Here is a 17,388-nt window from a genome sequence, read left to right as displayed (position 1 = left end):
GACAAGCTTCTACTTGAGTCGCGATTGGACAAGACGACTATCATTTTGTGAAAAAAAGAAGGCCGCGGCAAATTTCCAGTACATCATATCAAGTGGTTAGGTTTGATAGAGTTTTATGTGATTAACTGTCGACTTTGAGTCGCCACACTGATAAAATAAAAGACGAGAAGGTGAGCGTGCCTTAAGGATTAGAGGGCTCGTAGGGAATCGGGGGTTAAATATATGGGCTCTCATAATATAATATCATATAAATATACTGTACATGACAGCAGCATGGATACTAAGGTACTAAGGAAGTGCTGTTAGTGGTGTATTAAAACGAGCACCACAGTTTGTCCACAGTACCGGTGTTGTGTCCCGTTTAAAAGAGTAGTGGTGGAAGAAGTATTGAGCTCCTTTACTTAAATAACAGTATACCTTGATGTAAAAATACTCCATTATAAGGAACAGTCCTACACTCGAAGGTTTACTTAAGTAACAGTACAGAATCAGGTAAATGTACTTAACTTAAATGTAACTTAGACTGTCAGTACTCATGCAAAGTTAGTTTTGTATATTATAGTATTTAATCAGTAATATTATGTAAGTAGCATTTATTGTATTTATAGACGAGCTGGAACCAATACTACTTTACATACTATTGGGTAGATTAATCTACAATGGATCTTATCTTAATAAAATTCTCATATGTTTTGTATGTAAAATCTTAATCTGCAAAGTAACTAATTCAGCTGTCAAATAAATGTGGTGGAGTAAAAAAGAACACTATTTACTTCTGAAATGTAGTGGTAGTGGCTGAAGTTGCATAGAAAGGATAATACTCAAGTAAAGCACCAGTACCTCAAAATTGCACTTATGTAGGCCTACAGTACTATACAAAATGTGCGTATACTGGGTTAACTTTCATCCAGTTTTAGCTGTCTTTGGTGGAAAGGGAATTCAAAAGCAGACAACACAATCCCTTTCAATTTACAGTCCCACAGTACCTGCTTCTTCATGATGCCAAATATAGATATAAATCGCCATCAGAAATTGAAAGAGAAGTCTTCAACCTACATAACCCACAGAATCAGCGGCCAGTACTGTGTGGACCTATTCAAATTCACAGATAGTTTGAGGTATTCAGATTCAGGGCACATGTGTTGTGGTTTTCACCTCTCATTGTTATGTATGAACAACAATACTGGTTTTGGTGGGATACAACACAATCAAGGGGGTAATTGCCCTGATACTGTGGTTTGTCAGCACAAGTATCAAGTCAGGACACGATCCTGTAGACAACATACGTAGTTTAAAATGACAAAAATGGAAAGAGTTCTTGGGTGAAAATGAAACACTGAGACATTTATACAAATAAAAGGCAGTGTAGGGGTCAGAAGGAGGTCACCAGCATAACCAGGTTCAGCTCAATTACACACTACTTAAAGTAGGTAAGCACCCAACAGGGGTAATCAACCAGAATCAGTTGAACGTGTTATTAAAAAGAAATGAACTGATGTCATCACTGAAGGAAGCAAAACATCAACACCCTTTTCTCATTAGGGAACGCATTGTGAGCTATATAGTCATAAAGAAAGGTCTAGCAGAGAGAATTTATTTAGCTGTTTGATCAAAGTTTTTCTCCTAATTTATTTTGCTACCTACAGGGCTTCACAATCCAGCCAAGTAGTTTGCAGTTAAGGACCTACACACTGGATTGCTAATTCATATGAAGAAGAAGGAAAGACCTTTAGATCAAGAAACCAGTTTGTATTATTGTTTTGGGAAATTAGGTAAAAGAAGGGTGTCTTAAAATATAAAGTTGAGAAGAAACCGAAACCCAGATAAAGTGTTGGTGATGTGTGTAAATAAAATGTGTGCACAGTAATTTGTTCCTGGAAAATATGAGCCACAGACCACAGCTGGTGCTGAAACACTGTCACACCACAGAGGACTACACTTCCCACAGGTATTGGGGAAAGAAGAGTTATTTTGTGGTGAATGAGGTTGGATTTTAAAGGAAAAGGAGTTTTTATTTCATTACATTATGTTTGCATGCCATATGTGTCTCATCCTGGGTTAGCCGAGGCTTACATTTAACAAAGTAATGACAGAGGAAAGGTTATTACTGGTACCCGTTACCATAGCAGAAATTAGATTTAGCTTTGCCCTCACAGGGCATGATTTCTGCGTTGGGACTCTTTTACCTTTCAATTTCACTTTAAATTAGAACTTCCATCTTTTTTTATTTTTTATTTCCAATTACTTTTTATATTCCACTGGTCACTTCCAGGACAGTTATGTTGTTCTTCTGTGCTTGTGTGTGTGTGTGTGAGAGAGAGAGAATGTGGAAAAGCATTGTCATGGGTGTGACCTAAATAGCACACAATATACTCTGTGTCCCGTGATGTGGAGCACTTCTGCCACTTCTATTAAATGGTAAAAACCTGTCTCATCACAGAGAATGCCTCTACAAACTGACGTTGCCACGTTCCTACAGGGCTCAAGAGAATTTTGTAATTGTTATTTATCGGCAGAACTGCTGCAGCAAAAGGCAATTTAATTATACAGTAGCTGTTCTGTTGAATAGTGCATACCTGACCTCCATCTGATGAATGCCTTGTTTAAATGCCCCTCCGGGTCTTTGTCTCCCTAATTACTCCCTGCCCCTGTCTCTCTCTCTTTCACACACACCTTACAGTATATTTGACAATATTGAAACAGGATTAATTTCCACAACAGTAGACGTGTGCTCTCTAGTGGCATGTTCTGGGTAGTACACTTCATAGAGTACCCCAGCTAATTGACATACAGTATGTAGTTCTAATGAAGGTGAAATCCCATTTATGCTCAATATATAGTACCATTGGTGGAACTCTGTTTCAAGTTTACATCCTACTCTTCTACATTATCCATTCTCTATAAACGAGGGGTAGTTCAATTGTATATTATTTTCATTGTTATTTTTTACTAACCAATTGCATTAGTCCTATAATAAATGGATGCTTATAATTGTGTGTACTTCTCCCCAGAAGGGTGTCCTGTGCCCATGTGACTGTGATGCCACATCATTAACCATGCCTTATGTGTACGCGTCTATCCACAGCATGCGTACATTTGGTTAATTACATACACAGTTATCTGACTTGCTGTAAACAAACAGTAGTTTTATTCAAGATTAAACATTTAGACGACCACAGAATAGATGAACAGGCATTGGTCTAACACAAGGTTGCTTTTTCTGCTGCTGTCCCAGAGACCCACTTTTAAGCAAAGCTTTACATCAACAAATTTACATGTATGTCTATGTATACAGATGTATGTAAGCCTATAGATATGCACACATATATACATGTGTATATACTGTACATAAATACATAGACTGTCAGTTAGTCTCCTGCATAAAGTTTGTATCCCAGCAAAATGTTAAACTTTGCATGTAGTTTCTTGTATGTGTAGAGTTTTTCCAAGACACCAACAGTATTCTGCATATCACCTATTGTCTGAGCGGCATTCATTTATTAATGTGAAAAATGTGTATAATATTCTACCATAGTTATGTAGTACCCCCTATAGAGTAGAAGGCAGTGTTTCCAGTGGGTCATTATGACCAGGAGCAGAGCAAGAAAAACCCCGGTCTAAAAATGGCGGCAGACAGACAAGTCCAACCAACTGAACCTGACAAAGGCACCAACAATACACAGATGTAGTCATCTTTTTTTTTAAAAATACACACATCAAATACAATATACTGCCTTGCAAAGAGGCCATAGGAAAGAAAAACATGAGTCAATATAAGAAACAAAGTTGCAAGTTGTACAATTACAGTGGAACTGTACATATGGAAAGCATAGACTATATTTCATCCGTCCATGCCTGCTGACCTCCCTCTGGAATGTTAGAAGGGATCATTTCTCTAGTGGTAAATGTAGGCAGGACTTGAGAGAACGCATCTGGCACTGAAGGTTGCAAAAGGACTCTCTTATTCAACAAGTGTATGCAGGAGGCAGTAGATTCCCACAATCTCCCTCACCGGCGATTTGAGTAAGACAGGAGGGAACGAGTTGGAAAAAAATAAATAGTTGGTGGATGGAGAGCGTGAGACGAGACTCGGGATTAGCACCAACTTGAGAGGTTTTTGAACTGCATGTCTCCAAGCATAGAAAGTGGGGCTGCGTGTGTTTGACGGTGAGGTTGAAACAGTGTGATAATGAGAAAATGGTGATGGTGTGTGGGTGAATCAGAGACATGGAATGGCCTGGGGGGGGGGAGCAGAAGCAGAAGCATTGGTGGCATAGCATCACTGGCCCATGGCCTCTGCTGTCTGCCAAAAAAGTGAGGAGACTCGGGCCAAAATGTATTTCAATAGGCTTTCAAGGCTTTGAAATGCTATAGTGTAAATGCACAATTTGTCTTCCTAGCAACCTGCAAAGTTTAAAATGTTTATCTTATAGAATATGGCCTAATTCTAATACAATAATAACTAAATGAAGCTTGGGTACCTGGGCACACCTAAGTTCTTTATATTGTGTTCTTACACTGAAAAGATTTAAGGTCCCCAGAGTATCATTCTTTGTGAGAAAAATCAATTCAAACCCCACAAATATTTTTCTTTTTCTGTAAATCTATTCAAGTACTATTGGGCCCAGGTCTACAGACAAAGAGTCAGGGGTTAAACTGGGAGCGAGCAGGACAGAAACCAGCAGCCGACCAACACACAGTGAACTTACAGTATCATCAGATTTTATTTGGTTCATAAAGAGACAAAAAGCTTTCTTTTTCTTTTTCTGCGGTGAGCTGAGCAAGCCCGCCCCTTCTCATTATGGCAGAACGAATCCCAATTTAACCCCTGGATTTACATTCATGTGAACGTGATAGCGTCTAATAAAGACCTAAGAAGTGACAAGACGGTCAAAACAGTTGCAAGGCTTCATGCAGTGCTACCTCATAAGATTTACATTGATTCTACTGTTGAGAGAACAAAATTATTTAAGCATTTCTAGTTGTTGCGCAATGGTTTGTCATGACTCTAATTGATCATAAAGTAAGTGTATCCATCTTATTTAAAAAATACAAAAGCTGTGATCTGTATGTACATGTGCCACATATAGTATCTATGAGAAGCTAATGCGGTTTGCAATATGGTCACTGTTCTAATTAGCCGCTTTGTCTCCGTGCAGTTCTTTTTAAACGTAATGCACATCTCTAACACTGCCAATTACATGAGCTGTTACTGTTAGAAAGACTTGTGTGACTAAAGATTTGAGCACATGTGAGTCTAAGAAAGCACAGACACTTGTTGTGATTGTAATGCAAATCTGGTAGTGCTTACAAGCTTACATGCAGTTAATGGTTTGAGATGATATAGAGAACCAAAAACAATAAATACATTGTATAAAACATAATTTCATATCAATATATTAAAATACTATTTAAAATAATATCTTAGACAATATTGCAATATGAAATTGACCGATAAATAGTTGGTAGGCCTACACAGAGAAATATATATATATTTAAGTATCTGTGTCCTTCATAGTTTGCTGTTTTGAGTTAAATGATTTAAAGTTTCCAGATTTCCCCCAGCAGGTAGCAGTACAATCCAGAGAGCTAATACATTTTCTTTTTTTCCAACAATAATAACAATGAACTTACAGTACACAGGCCCATAATAAAGATATACATACTGAATACAATATAAATGTCAAGACAGAAAAATAGAAAAATATCAATAGAAATCAAAAGTCAAATACATATCAGAGAAAGTATACAGAGTAAAGTGTACTTATGAGTCTTTGTGGTTCTTGTTGTTGTAGGTGGAGCTTGTGTTGGCTCTCATTGTTGGTATATTGGCTGTGTAACTGAACTTCTTGTTTTTTTCCAGTCCTGACACACACACACACACACACACACACACACACACACACACACACACACACACACACACACTCTGTCACACAGACATTAAATTACACACATCTGCAAATACAGACACATGCAATGGCATACATGCCTGCACTGATGCAGGGGTGCACTCACCCACACACACACACATACACACACACACACACACAGACACACAGCTCACATGACCGTGCAGCATTTGCAGGTCTGTTTCTTCTCCTTTTCCTTCTCTCCTTCCTCTCCGCCTCCGTTGACCTTTTCTTTCTCCGCCATGCTCCCATTGGGTGGTGCCTGCTCTTCTGTGGCGGCCTCTCCTCCCGCTTTCCCCTCCCCATCCTCGATCACAACAAACTCGGCCTTGACGTTGCCATCCACCCCTTCCATTCCCAAGGCCGTACGGGTCTCCTGCTCCTCCTCAACGGTCTTGTAGCCCATGAACACCAGGGTGACGGGGTTGTCTGCGCTAGCTTGGTCAGGACTGGGACCCAGCAGCTTGGCCTCAATCCCTGTCACCTCTCTCTTTGGGGTTTGACCAGAGGTCTGCACTACTCCATTCTCACCTATAGGGGGCACCAGAGTATCATTGAGAGGTTAGAAGAGTGCAAAAGGAAAGAGGGTGGTCAGGGTAAGTCAGAGAGACAAAGAAAGAAAGGAAATATTGTTTTAATGACCTCCGGCGGAAAGGAACAATTTAATAGAGCAAATGAAAAGGCCATTATTAGCTCACACTGTCTGTCTGACACAGGTGTTCAGGCTGCGTTGCCATGGTTTTCTGTGTGATCATATGTTGCCATGGGTACTGAACTTACCTCCATTTTCCTTGGCCACACCCTTATTGGCTGGCACGTCTGTCTCCAGTTCTTCAATCTCTTGCTCCAGCCTGGCTCATAAACACACACACACACACACACAAAAATAAAATGAAGTTGTAATTCCTTCACACCACAGAGACTATAATATATATAGCCAAATGTTGAGTATATGACCAGTCCTCCAGCTGACCATGTTACCCACAATTAAACTATTACTAATTAAAGACAATATTAAAATGTACAAGAAATACTAACCTGTTGTTCATATTCCTCCTACCTACACTTGGCACTCAGACCGGAATAAGATTTATTTTATTATGTTCAAACGCCACACAAATAAATAAATCACAATTATTCACGGCTTAAATGTCCGACATTGCATTTCTTGAGATTTGTCTCCGTCTGGTGATGTAACTGGATTACATCACCTAGTTAGCTGACTGTGGCTGCATTTCAAAACCTAATAATTAATATAGCTATGACTTGAGGAATGAAAGGACACATCTGCATTCGTCCTGCAGCTTACAGTTTTGCTTTAGCGTTGGAAAAATGCACCACCTGAGCAAATGTATGCACCTTTTTACCATAACAACCACATCCCCAGCAGGGGTTTTTAGATGCAGACCTGAGGATGACCTGCTCCAGGAGTTTGGTCTTCACCTCATCCTCGTGCAGACGCTTCTGAGTCTCCTCCTCGGCTGGAGCTCCATCTAACAACCAGCGCTCCCTCAGTGCCTTCGACTGCAAGAGGACATAACAATTTATTTCATTTTTCTATAAATTCTTAATGTAACAGTGCGAAAAAGAAGAACACATTTCACTTTAATCACCCCTGTGTGACAGCCCCCCTTGTGTTTGGTGTATGAGTGTGTATGTCAGCTATAATGAAAAGAGCATAAGCAGGTAGAGAACCTTTGATCATGTGCCTTTCATCGGGAGCGGTTGATTAATTCATTAGCAGAATTTCAATCTCCCAAAATGCTGCACTTTCTCAATCTTTCTCAAATGGACATCAGTACAGTTTCTTTCAGAAGAGATTAATGGCACTTGCACTGAGAACGACAAGCCCTTTAGTTAATCTACAACAAAAGCTCTACCAGCGAGGGCGTCCAGCACTTCTCTGCTGACTGCTGCCACTCAGTGTTTCTGTCACGTACTTCAACTGCTGCCAACTTGTTGTTGCCAAGTGGACTATGGCACCGAGCCAGAGCATCAAGGCTTCTGGCACTGAACAGATGAACCAAAACTAAGATATAATTCTCCTATTATACTCAATTAAGCACGGGATTGGACATCTAGATAAGTCACTGAAAGATAAAAACAAAATGGTTCTAATCTTAAACCACATGTGACATTTCCAAGAGGTTGACAATGATTACAATATCTTTCTGGGCAAGTTGAGAGCACAGACTGTGACTAAATCTACTGATCGTAAACTGTTAGCCTCATTATAATTACTGTAGATAAAGTTAATTCTAGAACTTGATAATTAAATACTCCCAAATGATTTGAAATAGAAATGTACATATTTCAGAATCAGAATCAGAAATACTTTATTGATCCCCGGGGGGAAATCTCTACTTCTTTTCTTTATCTCTTTTTCAATCTGTTTATTTCCTCTATCAATTTCCAAACAGCCCTGTATCATTATCTTGACTCCCCATCCACATTCCCTCCTGTAGATAAGCTAATATCAAAGCAAATACTTGGCATGCTTTGAGGTAAATATAACAGTGTGTCTTACTTGCAGTTGTTAGACCATGCAGCGAAAGACAACCCTGCTCGATAATATGGAAAAGTGCTAGAAAAAGCTTGTTTTCACGAGTTGGACAGAAAATCTGGACCTGTGCTTGATGTGAATTCCTCTCCAGTGATGCAACAAGAGCAAAACTTCCCCCGTTTATTTTTTTTTCTTCTTCCACGACTCGACCACCGCCCCTTCCTCTCTCGTATGCATCTCTATCCATCATAAAGTTCATGACCTCTTGGGTTTGTGCATGTTATATTGAATACGGTTGTAAACGTCAGGATGTATTTAGCTCAGTTTCAATCCGTATTTATCTGTTTTTATCTGTTAAAGCGCCTGCTGTCCTCTTTCAACTTTTACTTTCCCCACTGAGTTATTCAGCTCCAGACACCCAGCTGCACAGAGCTTTACAGCACACACACTCACACGGTGTAATTCAACACTCTTCATACCCCAGCCCTGCACGGTCTCCTGGGCACTGAATCTAACCCTGATTCCCTTTCTCGCTCTCTCTCTCTACTCTCTCAATCTTGGTCGTTCTCGCCACACCCTACTACCCCAACGCCTGACATCACTTAATGTACTTACTCATGCGTACGCAAGCATGCGCACACACACACACACACACACACACAGCAGTCTGCACGAGCAGTCATAAAGCTGGTGCGCTGAAGTTACGTCTCTCTCCATTGTTCTTTGGAGTAAAAGCTGCTAACGTAGCAGACAAAGGGCGGAATTGTGATACAGGCACACACACACACACACACACACGCACGCGCGCATACACACACACCCAAATGTACTGAGCAGCTGTAGGGAAAAGAGCTTTATTTAAAAATTTATTTAGCATCTTTGCTTCTACAAAGTGACATCCCAAAACTTTGAACTTCTTTGAAGATTTATAATTTCTCCAAAATAAAGCTGGACTTTTGTCTTGAGTTGACTCAATTAGAATTTAAAAATGGTCAGAATCTGATCTGGTTAAAATATCTTTTAAAGGAGTAGTTTTGGGAAAAATGCTTCTTTGCTTTCTTGCTATGAGCTAGATGATAAGATTGATACATCTGTCATGTCTGTATGGTACACATTAAACTACAGCAAGGAGACGGTTAGCTTAGCTTGGCTCTGTCCAAAGGAAACAAAACCCACCTCCAGGAAGTTACCGGCATATCTCCTGTAAAACCACAACCTGTTGTTTTTACATTTCGTATTGTGTATTGATTAAACAAACGAGATATGAAATGAGCTTTAGGGGTGCTGGTAGTCAGATTTTGTTACCTTTGGACAAAGCAAGGGCTAGCTGTTTTCCACTGTTTCCTGTTTTTGTGCGATGCTAAGCTAACTTAGGTTGCTGCAGCTAGCTATATTCAGCATACAGACATGATGTAAACATATCTCCCAAAAATGTTGGTGTCTTTGGTGTGTACATGTGTCAGAATGTTAGAAATGATTAGCATTGCAAGTTTGTACTGTTAATAACTTTGTAGTCTCAGTATGTCAATGGTAAGTACTTGTCGTTTCATTTTGGAACATTGGTTTTCATATGCTCCCCTTTAAACTGTGTCTTTTACATATTTAGATAACATAGGATGTTCACATTCAGAGGTTTTAATTAAAGGGCATGCCAGCTGCTGCATGCATAATCATATCTGTCATGGCTTGCTAATTAAAAACAGAACTCCTATTAATGCTTTCTGTGTTAACATCATTATATTACATCATCTCACCTCTTTTATCTGCACTGTGAGAGTGTGATGTGTGTGTGTGTATGATCCTGTTTTAGTTTTAATGGTGGGGCAGGTACACCCTTATAAAAGTGTGGTGTGTAAACGGAGACATTTATTGGGTTTTCCACATGAACGCCGCCTCTGGAAAAGCCATACTTGCTGTGGTTTGCACAAAGAGCTATCTAATGGTCCTGTACGGCGTGATTACACTTCCACTCGGCGCGTCTGTGTCCATATGTGTGTGTGTGCATGTGTGAGACGAAAGCGGGGTGCGGTGGGTGTAAGAGCTGTTTCCTGTTGGTGGGAGTGGGACAAAAATCTGTTTCCTCTGCCAAAGCCCTCTGCATTGTCTGAGGCTTCTGTGTTCTTTTATGAAGCGACGCACACAAAAACGAACACACACGTGCAGATACACACTTACAAAGGTTTGCTCTGAAAATAGAAAAAGTGGGAGCACGCAAGGGCAATAGCACAGGTCACAGGGCCTTTGCCACAAACACACACACACACACATCTGCGCAGGCGTACACACACCACAACCTTTGCTCGTATCTGTGACCTGCCCGATTGTCCGGGGCTGAAATAGCTTTTGATAGTGCTGACACATACGCTGACAAAAGCCTTGGCTCTGATATAATGAGTGTGTGTCTACACGCTTGCAGATTTGAGTGTGTGTGTGTTTTTAGGGGGTGTGTGTGTGTGCGTATAAGCAACATGTGGAGGAGCTGCTGCTGTTATCTGCTGTCCATTCTGAACATTCCGTGACAGCAGCAGTTAGGGAGTATCTCACCATGTGGGACTGATGGATTTGAAAGGAATTGCTGAGTTTAATTTTGTTGCTCGGGCGTCTAACACCACTGCGTGTAGTGCATAATTCCTGAAAGCACAGAACTGACAGAACTGGCTTGTCTCATGCTCTGGTAAGAGTCAGGGAGAGGCATGTAGGGGTTCAGGTTACACTCAGAGAATTTTATTCATAAATACATTAATATTATCAGTGCGAGGGCTCCAGCACATTTCAAACAAGGTGGGGTGTTCTCAGGGGATGTTGAATACAGTGCTAGGTGCAAATCTACCAGTTCACTCACTACAACTTGGGGTCTGTCTGTCTATACAAGATGGTGGAATTTGCAAGTCAAGGTGAGGGTGATGGCAATGGAGAAAAAAAAAGAAAAAACACGAACTACTGCAGCAGTGAAGTTACAGCTAAGATGCTCTGAAGCCACCCTGGTGTCGTTTTTCACAGCAACATAGTTATAAAAAGACACAGGGATGGAAAACAAGTACGTGTGTCCCTAATCCAAACAGGATGGACAGATTTTCTGAGCAACAGAAGAGGGGTAGGGATGAGGAGATTTAGGGTCGGGTCCTGGTTCGCACAACGTGTAGTCTGACCACATTGGGTATCAAAAGCTTATATTTGTTTCGAACACTCGAAGGTGGGTTGAATAGGGGATAATGGTGTACATTTTCTGACAGTCTGCTAAATATACCTACTTTCCATCTGTCCCTTATTATTCCTTACTGATTCAGTGCGTGTATGAACACAGCCATGATGAACACAGGTCTTCTAATTACCATATGCATTGTTGTTATGTTCTTGAGGTGTTGTGAATGAAAATGAAGCTTTACAGCTGTGGAAAATAACACTTGCTAGTTCTTTGTCCACTCAAGGACCCGATTCAGGGACACGAGGATGGCTTTCTTTCCTGAAACTGATTCATCAGAACATCAGAACATCAGACATCAGAAACTATTTATTGCCAAGTAACATACATTACAAGGAATGTGCCGTGGTCTGATGGTGCTACATTGTTTTTTAACATATAACATATATATTCATCCTGCCTACCTGAGGTGGAAATAACAGGTAAACTGGAAATACTGATAAGGACATACAAGTATTAAGCAAGTGAAACACAGAAACACAATCAAGCTCTAATTGTGTCCTATGCACACTGCATTGATTGAAGCTGAATATGGTGGTACTTTTTGGTCTCTAATCCGCAATATGGCCTGTGAAAACATACCAGCGTTTGATTTTGTTCGTTGTAAACTGCCTGCTTGAATTGCATCCTTACCCGACTAACTGTACTATAACTAACTAACTCAATGACTTCCAAACATTAGCAAACAAGCAGTCCACCTGTTTGCAGACAATATTTTTCATTATTCAATGATCTAATTATACCAAACGTATTCCCACAAGTACAGTAGTACAAATAGGGCATGTGCAGAATGTGTGTGCATGTGGAAGTGGAGTGTGGGTGTACCTTGAGATGCTGGAGTTGCCGTCGGTCATCATCCAGCTGCCTCCTCTTGTTTTCAATCTCTGTCTGCTTCTTCCTTTTCTCCTGTTACAACACATACACATCATGATGACTCTGAAAGTGCACAAAACTACTAGACTAAGAACATTATCAATCGGATGTTTTTGTCTGTGTCCTTAATAGGGCAGGGGACCTAATTGATTAGTGCTATCTTATCAAAACCAGCCCTTGTCTTTAATGGTAGTGCTGATAATGGCAACTTTTTATGACTGTGCACATTATGTTTAAGTAAATGTAATTGCTTAGTGTATCTGAAAAACAGTAAAGAGATAGAAGTTGGTGCGCAGTTACTGCATGCACTATATATTTATAGGCACATATTATTCACTCCATGCCTGAAAATGTTTGAAATGTTGGTGAGAAATTGTTTGATGTGAAAGCTGGTGTTGCAACCCTGATGTTGATAATAAAAGTTGCATTAAGTGATACTCTGATTAAACAAACTAATTATCATACTACATTAAGTAACTTCGGTTGAGGCCATTTCTGTTGACAAATATTTTAAAGGTTTATTGTTTCAGTATGTTCAGATTCAAGTCTGAATCTGATTTTGAGTATCTGGGTTATGAAACCACTCGCAACAAACCAAATTCAAATGTGTATCTGTGTCTGCCACAAATAGTAAATGTTTTGTGAGACTTTATATCACAATATACATAATCATACTGGACAGAAAAGACAAAGAGAGAGGATGAAACAGGCCAAGAGTGATGCAAGATCAATAGAGACAGACACGGGGAGAGAGCAGAGGGAAGAGAGACACAAAGAGACAGAAAATGGCAGTGAGCTGTAGCTACTGCATTAGCTTTCAATATCCTCTAATGGTTGAAGGAGATGGGATCTAAAAGGTTGAGTCATTAAGACGGGCGGTCAGATCCTGACAAGTAGCATTTGTTGTTTCTACAGCCATCAGTGTGCCCTGATGTGCACTCTGCGTGTGTGTGTGTTATAAGAGACAGACCATGTGTGTGTGAGAATAACTTACAGCGATGGCCTGGAGTCTCTCCTCTTGTGACACCTCAGCCATCCTGGAGGAAAGAAAGAGAGAGACAGACAGAAAGAAAGAGAGAGTTATAACCACACATGACCACCAACATCAGGCATCACACACAGTGACAAACACCTTTCCTTGGCCGTAGCATTTTCTCACCAGGCATTTATCTTCCGGCAACTTCCCAGTGACTGAGGTTAAATATCTGTCTGTTTGCTCTAAATCAGTGTCTCTTTCCTGTCAGGGAGAGTCAGTGAAGGCATGCTAATGTGCTAGCAGGGCGCTGCTGGAGATTCCTGCTCTAATAGATTCCAGACCAGAGCTCCAGGATGGAGGATGGACGGAAGCAGAGAGAGTAGAGAGACTGCAACTGTTGCTCAACTGAGACGGGGAATCATACATCTTACATCAAGTTTTGTATTTATTTTCTATAGTTAATGGCCGACATTGTCTCTCCCAAGTAGGAAATTGTTCATGACCTCTGACATCATAAAAAGAAAAGATACATTCATATTAGGGATAATCTAAAATGACATTCCTATAAAGGAGGAATGTTAACCAATTTTCACTCATGATGTGTAGGAATGTATGCACAAGGGTGACATTCACATTACATTACAACACTAGGACGTAAGTGTTGTGCCCGAACAAGTGTGCAGACTAAATCCAATGAAATCCTTATGTTGAAATTAAGACTAGAGCTGAAACAATTAGTTGATTAATTTATTAATTGATCAACAGTAAATTAAGCAAAGACTTTTGAATATAGATCAATCGTCAAAGTCTGTCTTCAAGCAAATGTCAAACGTCCAACTGTCATAATTCCAGCTTTTGAATTGTGAAGATTTACAACTTTTGTTTGTTTTATATAATTGTAAAGTGATTATCTTTGGATTTTTGGACTGTTGGTCGGACAAAAAACTATTTCCATTTAAGACAAATGGAGGACCGATGTTTTAATATCTTTGTGTTGGGACATTCATTTCCTGTGAAACCACCTTATAAATGATACTTTCATGGGTGGTTGAGATTATGTTGGCCAATTGATGAAGTTAATTTAATGGGACAAATAATTCATATAAAATTATAAAGGAGTGACATGTGTCTCTGTCTCAATATAAATTTACACTTTTGCACAGCTATAATTATTTTGCCATACCAGCAAGAACCTCTGGAAACAGTGTGGTTGGAATGTGATAAGCAACGTAGCCCAAAAATGAAGGCACTGAGTGTATTTACATTCTCTGGCTTGGTGTCCAATTGCTTTGATCGCTCAATTTGCAGAGGACCTCAGTATCTCAGGTTGCTATCTTGTGGAAGTGTAAAAACAAGTGCTTTCTTCAGATTGGAGGCGGTGTATGAAGCACACAAAGTGCCACAGTGTGCCCTTTCCAGCCCAAACTGAAACTGCATCACAACACATGTGGGATTCTCATTTCTCTGCGCCACTCCAAACCAAACTCTTACAAAAGAGCTATGACAAAACAACTCTACATCACTCTCCACCCACCCCTCAGCAGCAGTAAAATGTGTTAAAATTGTTTGAGCGTGTCACTCCTCCTGATGAGTGGCAAGGACACCCACTGTCACTGTTTCAATTTGCTTGCATCATTTCCCAACAAAGCGCTCACAAAGCTCGGATTGTGAGCATATCAATAAAGCGAACCCCATTCAATCTCACCCTTGCTGTGGGGTTGGTCTGATTGCAACACTTTATTTCCCACACAAAGGCATGCGATGCAACAACACTGGCTCCTATCAAAACATAAAGAGGCATACATTTTCTGCCATGCTTGTTAGTCCACTGTCCAATCACAGAAGCTGTAGGACATACAAAATCCTCAGGGGCATGTTATGGAAGGACACTCTGTAACGTGCAGAATTAATGCGCACATTTCTGGCTTTCCTGCATGTGCACACACACATGCTTTCAAACACCACACTGCTCTCTGCTCTCCCCTCCAAGCCACATCACCATCACATGGAGACCCTTTGGAGAAAAAGTAAAACCGCGATCATCTGATCAACCCCCAAGTACTCACACACACATATTGTACTGTCTAGACACATTCTTTCTAATTTTCGCCTTTCCCACTGATCCAGCACAAACAGGACGAACGAAAAAAACATCTGGAGATGCACTAAGTAGAATCTGTCTGAATAAGAGAAGAAGGGACTGTCAAATTCAGCAATCAATAACAAAATAAGGCTCCAAATTTAAAAGTACATTATGTTGTTAAGACCTTCATTCAGGTACTGTTGACGTTTACTTTGTGTGTTTGATAGTGTTTTATAACTTATTTTCTCCTTTAATCTCCTCTACCCTTCCCAGCCCTCAGGTTACTGTGGAAGCAGAGCAGTTAGCTGACTGAGCATCAGGGGACTCATCTGGATCAGTTCGTCAGTGGTATGAAGGAGGCCTGGAAGCACCGGCTGACCATCCTGACCTGGGAAAGATCACCGTGAGCATCAGCAGAGACTACGGCAGAACACACCCACAGCGTAGCTATGACAGGCGGGAGCTGCATGGAGACTGGAGGTACAGGCGGAACGCGTCACGTTAATGTTAATTACTTCTGTTGGATACATCAGTAGTGAAAAATGCAGGACACTTTTGAATAAACCAGCATACAATATAAATCCCAAGTGAATATATAATTTATATGACATAAAATGGTCAGGTTACAGAAGGTTTATTTGTATGTTTATTAAACACAAACAGAAAAAAGATTTGTCACAACTTTTTGAAATATTTAAGTCAACCTCACATAATATTTTTAGTTTTCCGGCTACTAATTTTCCAATTAGCCAAAATCTTTCAACTTATGTTGACATCATTTTAATATGCAAGTTTAAATAATAGATTTTATGTCTTAAAGTGTTAACCCTATAGATAATGAACACGCATTTATGAGCATCTAATTAGAGCTACGTATCGTTTTGATACCAAAGCTGATACAATACCAAAACAATACTTTTTTTAATACCTTACTTTGAAGAATATAACAATGTTTTCCTCAAAACTAATTTTTCTATCTATAAAAGTTTGAGACTGAAAGTTCATCCTTGATAGGTCCACTTAGCTTTTTCCAGAGCTTTCAGCTGTTTCACCTGCTTTTGCCTGACTGAAGTTCTATAGGTCACATGACAACTGAGTCAACTCCATGACAACAGAGCAAACTCTACTCTAAAATTCAGCAAAAAGCTAGTTAGTTGACCTTGAGTTAAGACTACTTTGTCAAATCAAATACTGAGAGTCCAATGATGGTTTTGGTGCTACGGAGAATCAATTGACAGCAGAAAATCCGCCGTGTGGCTCTGGGAGTTGTGATCAAAACTATCCAGTTCATGCCAAAGTTAACAGCAGATGTCCACTGGACCAACTGGGGGTTAAGTGCTTTTCCAAGCTCTGCCAATCCTTCAAACCAGAATTGTAATGTTAGCCCCGCTTCTTGAACCTCCGGGCTTCAGCTGTAATGAATTTTTAACATGTATCGGAAAAAATATGTCCACCTTGATGGAACATCGTGGGCTTATGTTCTGCTGCCTCCCTCATAAATTATGGACAAAGGAAAGAGAAAGCAAAGCAGACACACAGACAGGCATCTTTGCAGCATAGTTAGAAGAGTAATTACATTTACGGGCCAAGAAAAGAGGACATCCAGGGAGGCCGGCGGCAGCTCACAGACAAGCCAGCTGAAACATATTGAGACAGATAAATATAACAACAACAACATCAGTCAGACAGGACTGAGAGAGGCCTGATGCACAAACAAACAACAAACTAAAACTAGGGATGTTTTTGTCAATATGTCAAGGCAGGTGCATGGCAGAAGAAGTCAAGGAAACGGACTAATGACCAGCCCTATTCCCTGTTGAGTGCACTGCTGCCGTAGCA

General features: G+C 40.2%; 1 protein-coding gene across 1 annotated transcript; it reads right to left on the bottom strand.

The window, feature by feature from the left end:
• Nucleotides 1–4,705: 4,705 nt before the first annotated feature.
• palm1b (paralemmin 1b) lies at nt 4,706–13,526 on the bottom strand. The gene is made up of 5 exons (XM_070920786.1): nt 13,485–13,526; nt 12,443–12,523; nt 7,321–7,436; nt 6,684–6,763; nt 4,706–6,443 (listed from the first exon to the last, which is right to left on the bottom strand). Exons 1-5 carry the CDS (start codon nt 13,524–13,526, stop codon nt 6,064–6,066), a joined length of 699 nt encoding a protein of 232 aa, XP_070776887.1. The 3' UTR covers nt 4,706–6,063.
• Between the last annotated feature and the right edge of the window lie 3,862 nt (nt 13,527–17,388).

The sequence above is a fragment of the Enoplosus armatus genome, chromosome 15, assembly GCF_043641665.1.
Source record: "Enoplosus armatus isolate fEnoArm2 chromosome 15, fEnoArm2.hap1, whole genome shotgun sequence".
In the NCBI taxonomy this organism is placed as follows: domain Eukaryota; kingdom Metazoa; phylum Chordata; class Actinopteri; order Centrarchiformes; family Enoplosidae; genus Enoplosus; species Enoplosus armatus.
The sequence above is the reverse complement of the archived record's forward strand: the minus strand, read 5'-3'. Positions and strand labels throughout refer to the sequence as shown.

Excerpts from the sequence above, each read along its gene's own strand:
- palm1b (XM_070920786.1), bottom strand. The coding sequence starts at position 13,526 with ATGGCTGAGGTGTCACAAGAGGAGAGACTCCAGGCCATCGCT. Across the intron at positions 12,524-13,484 it reads AGAGACTCCAGGCCATCGCT|GAGAAAAGGAAGAAGCAGAC; the intron begins GTAAGTTATTCT and ends GTGTTGTAACAG. Across the intron at positions 7,437-12,442 it reads GGCAACTCCAGCATCTCAAG|TCGAAGGCACTGAGGGAGCG; the intron begins GTACACCCACAC and ends GTCCTCTTGCAG.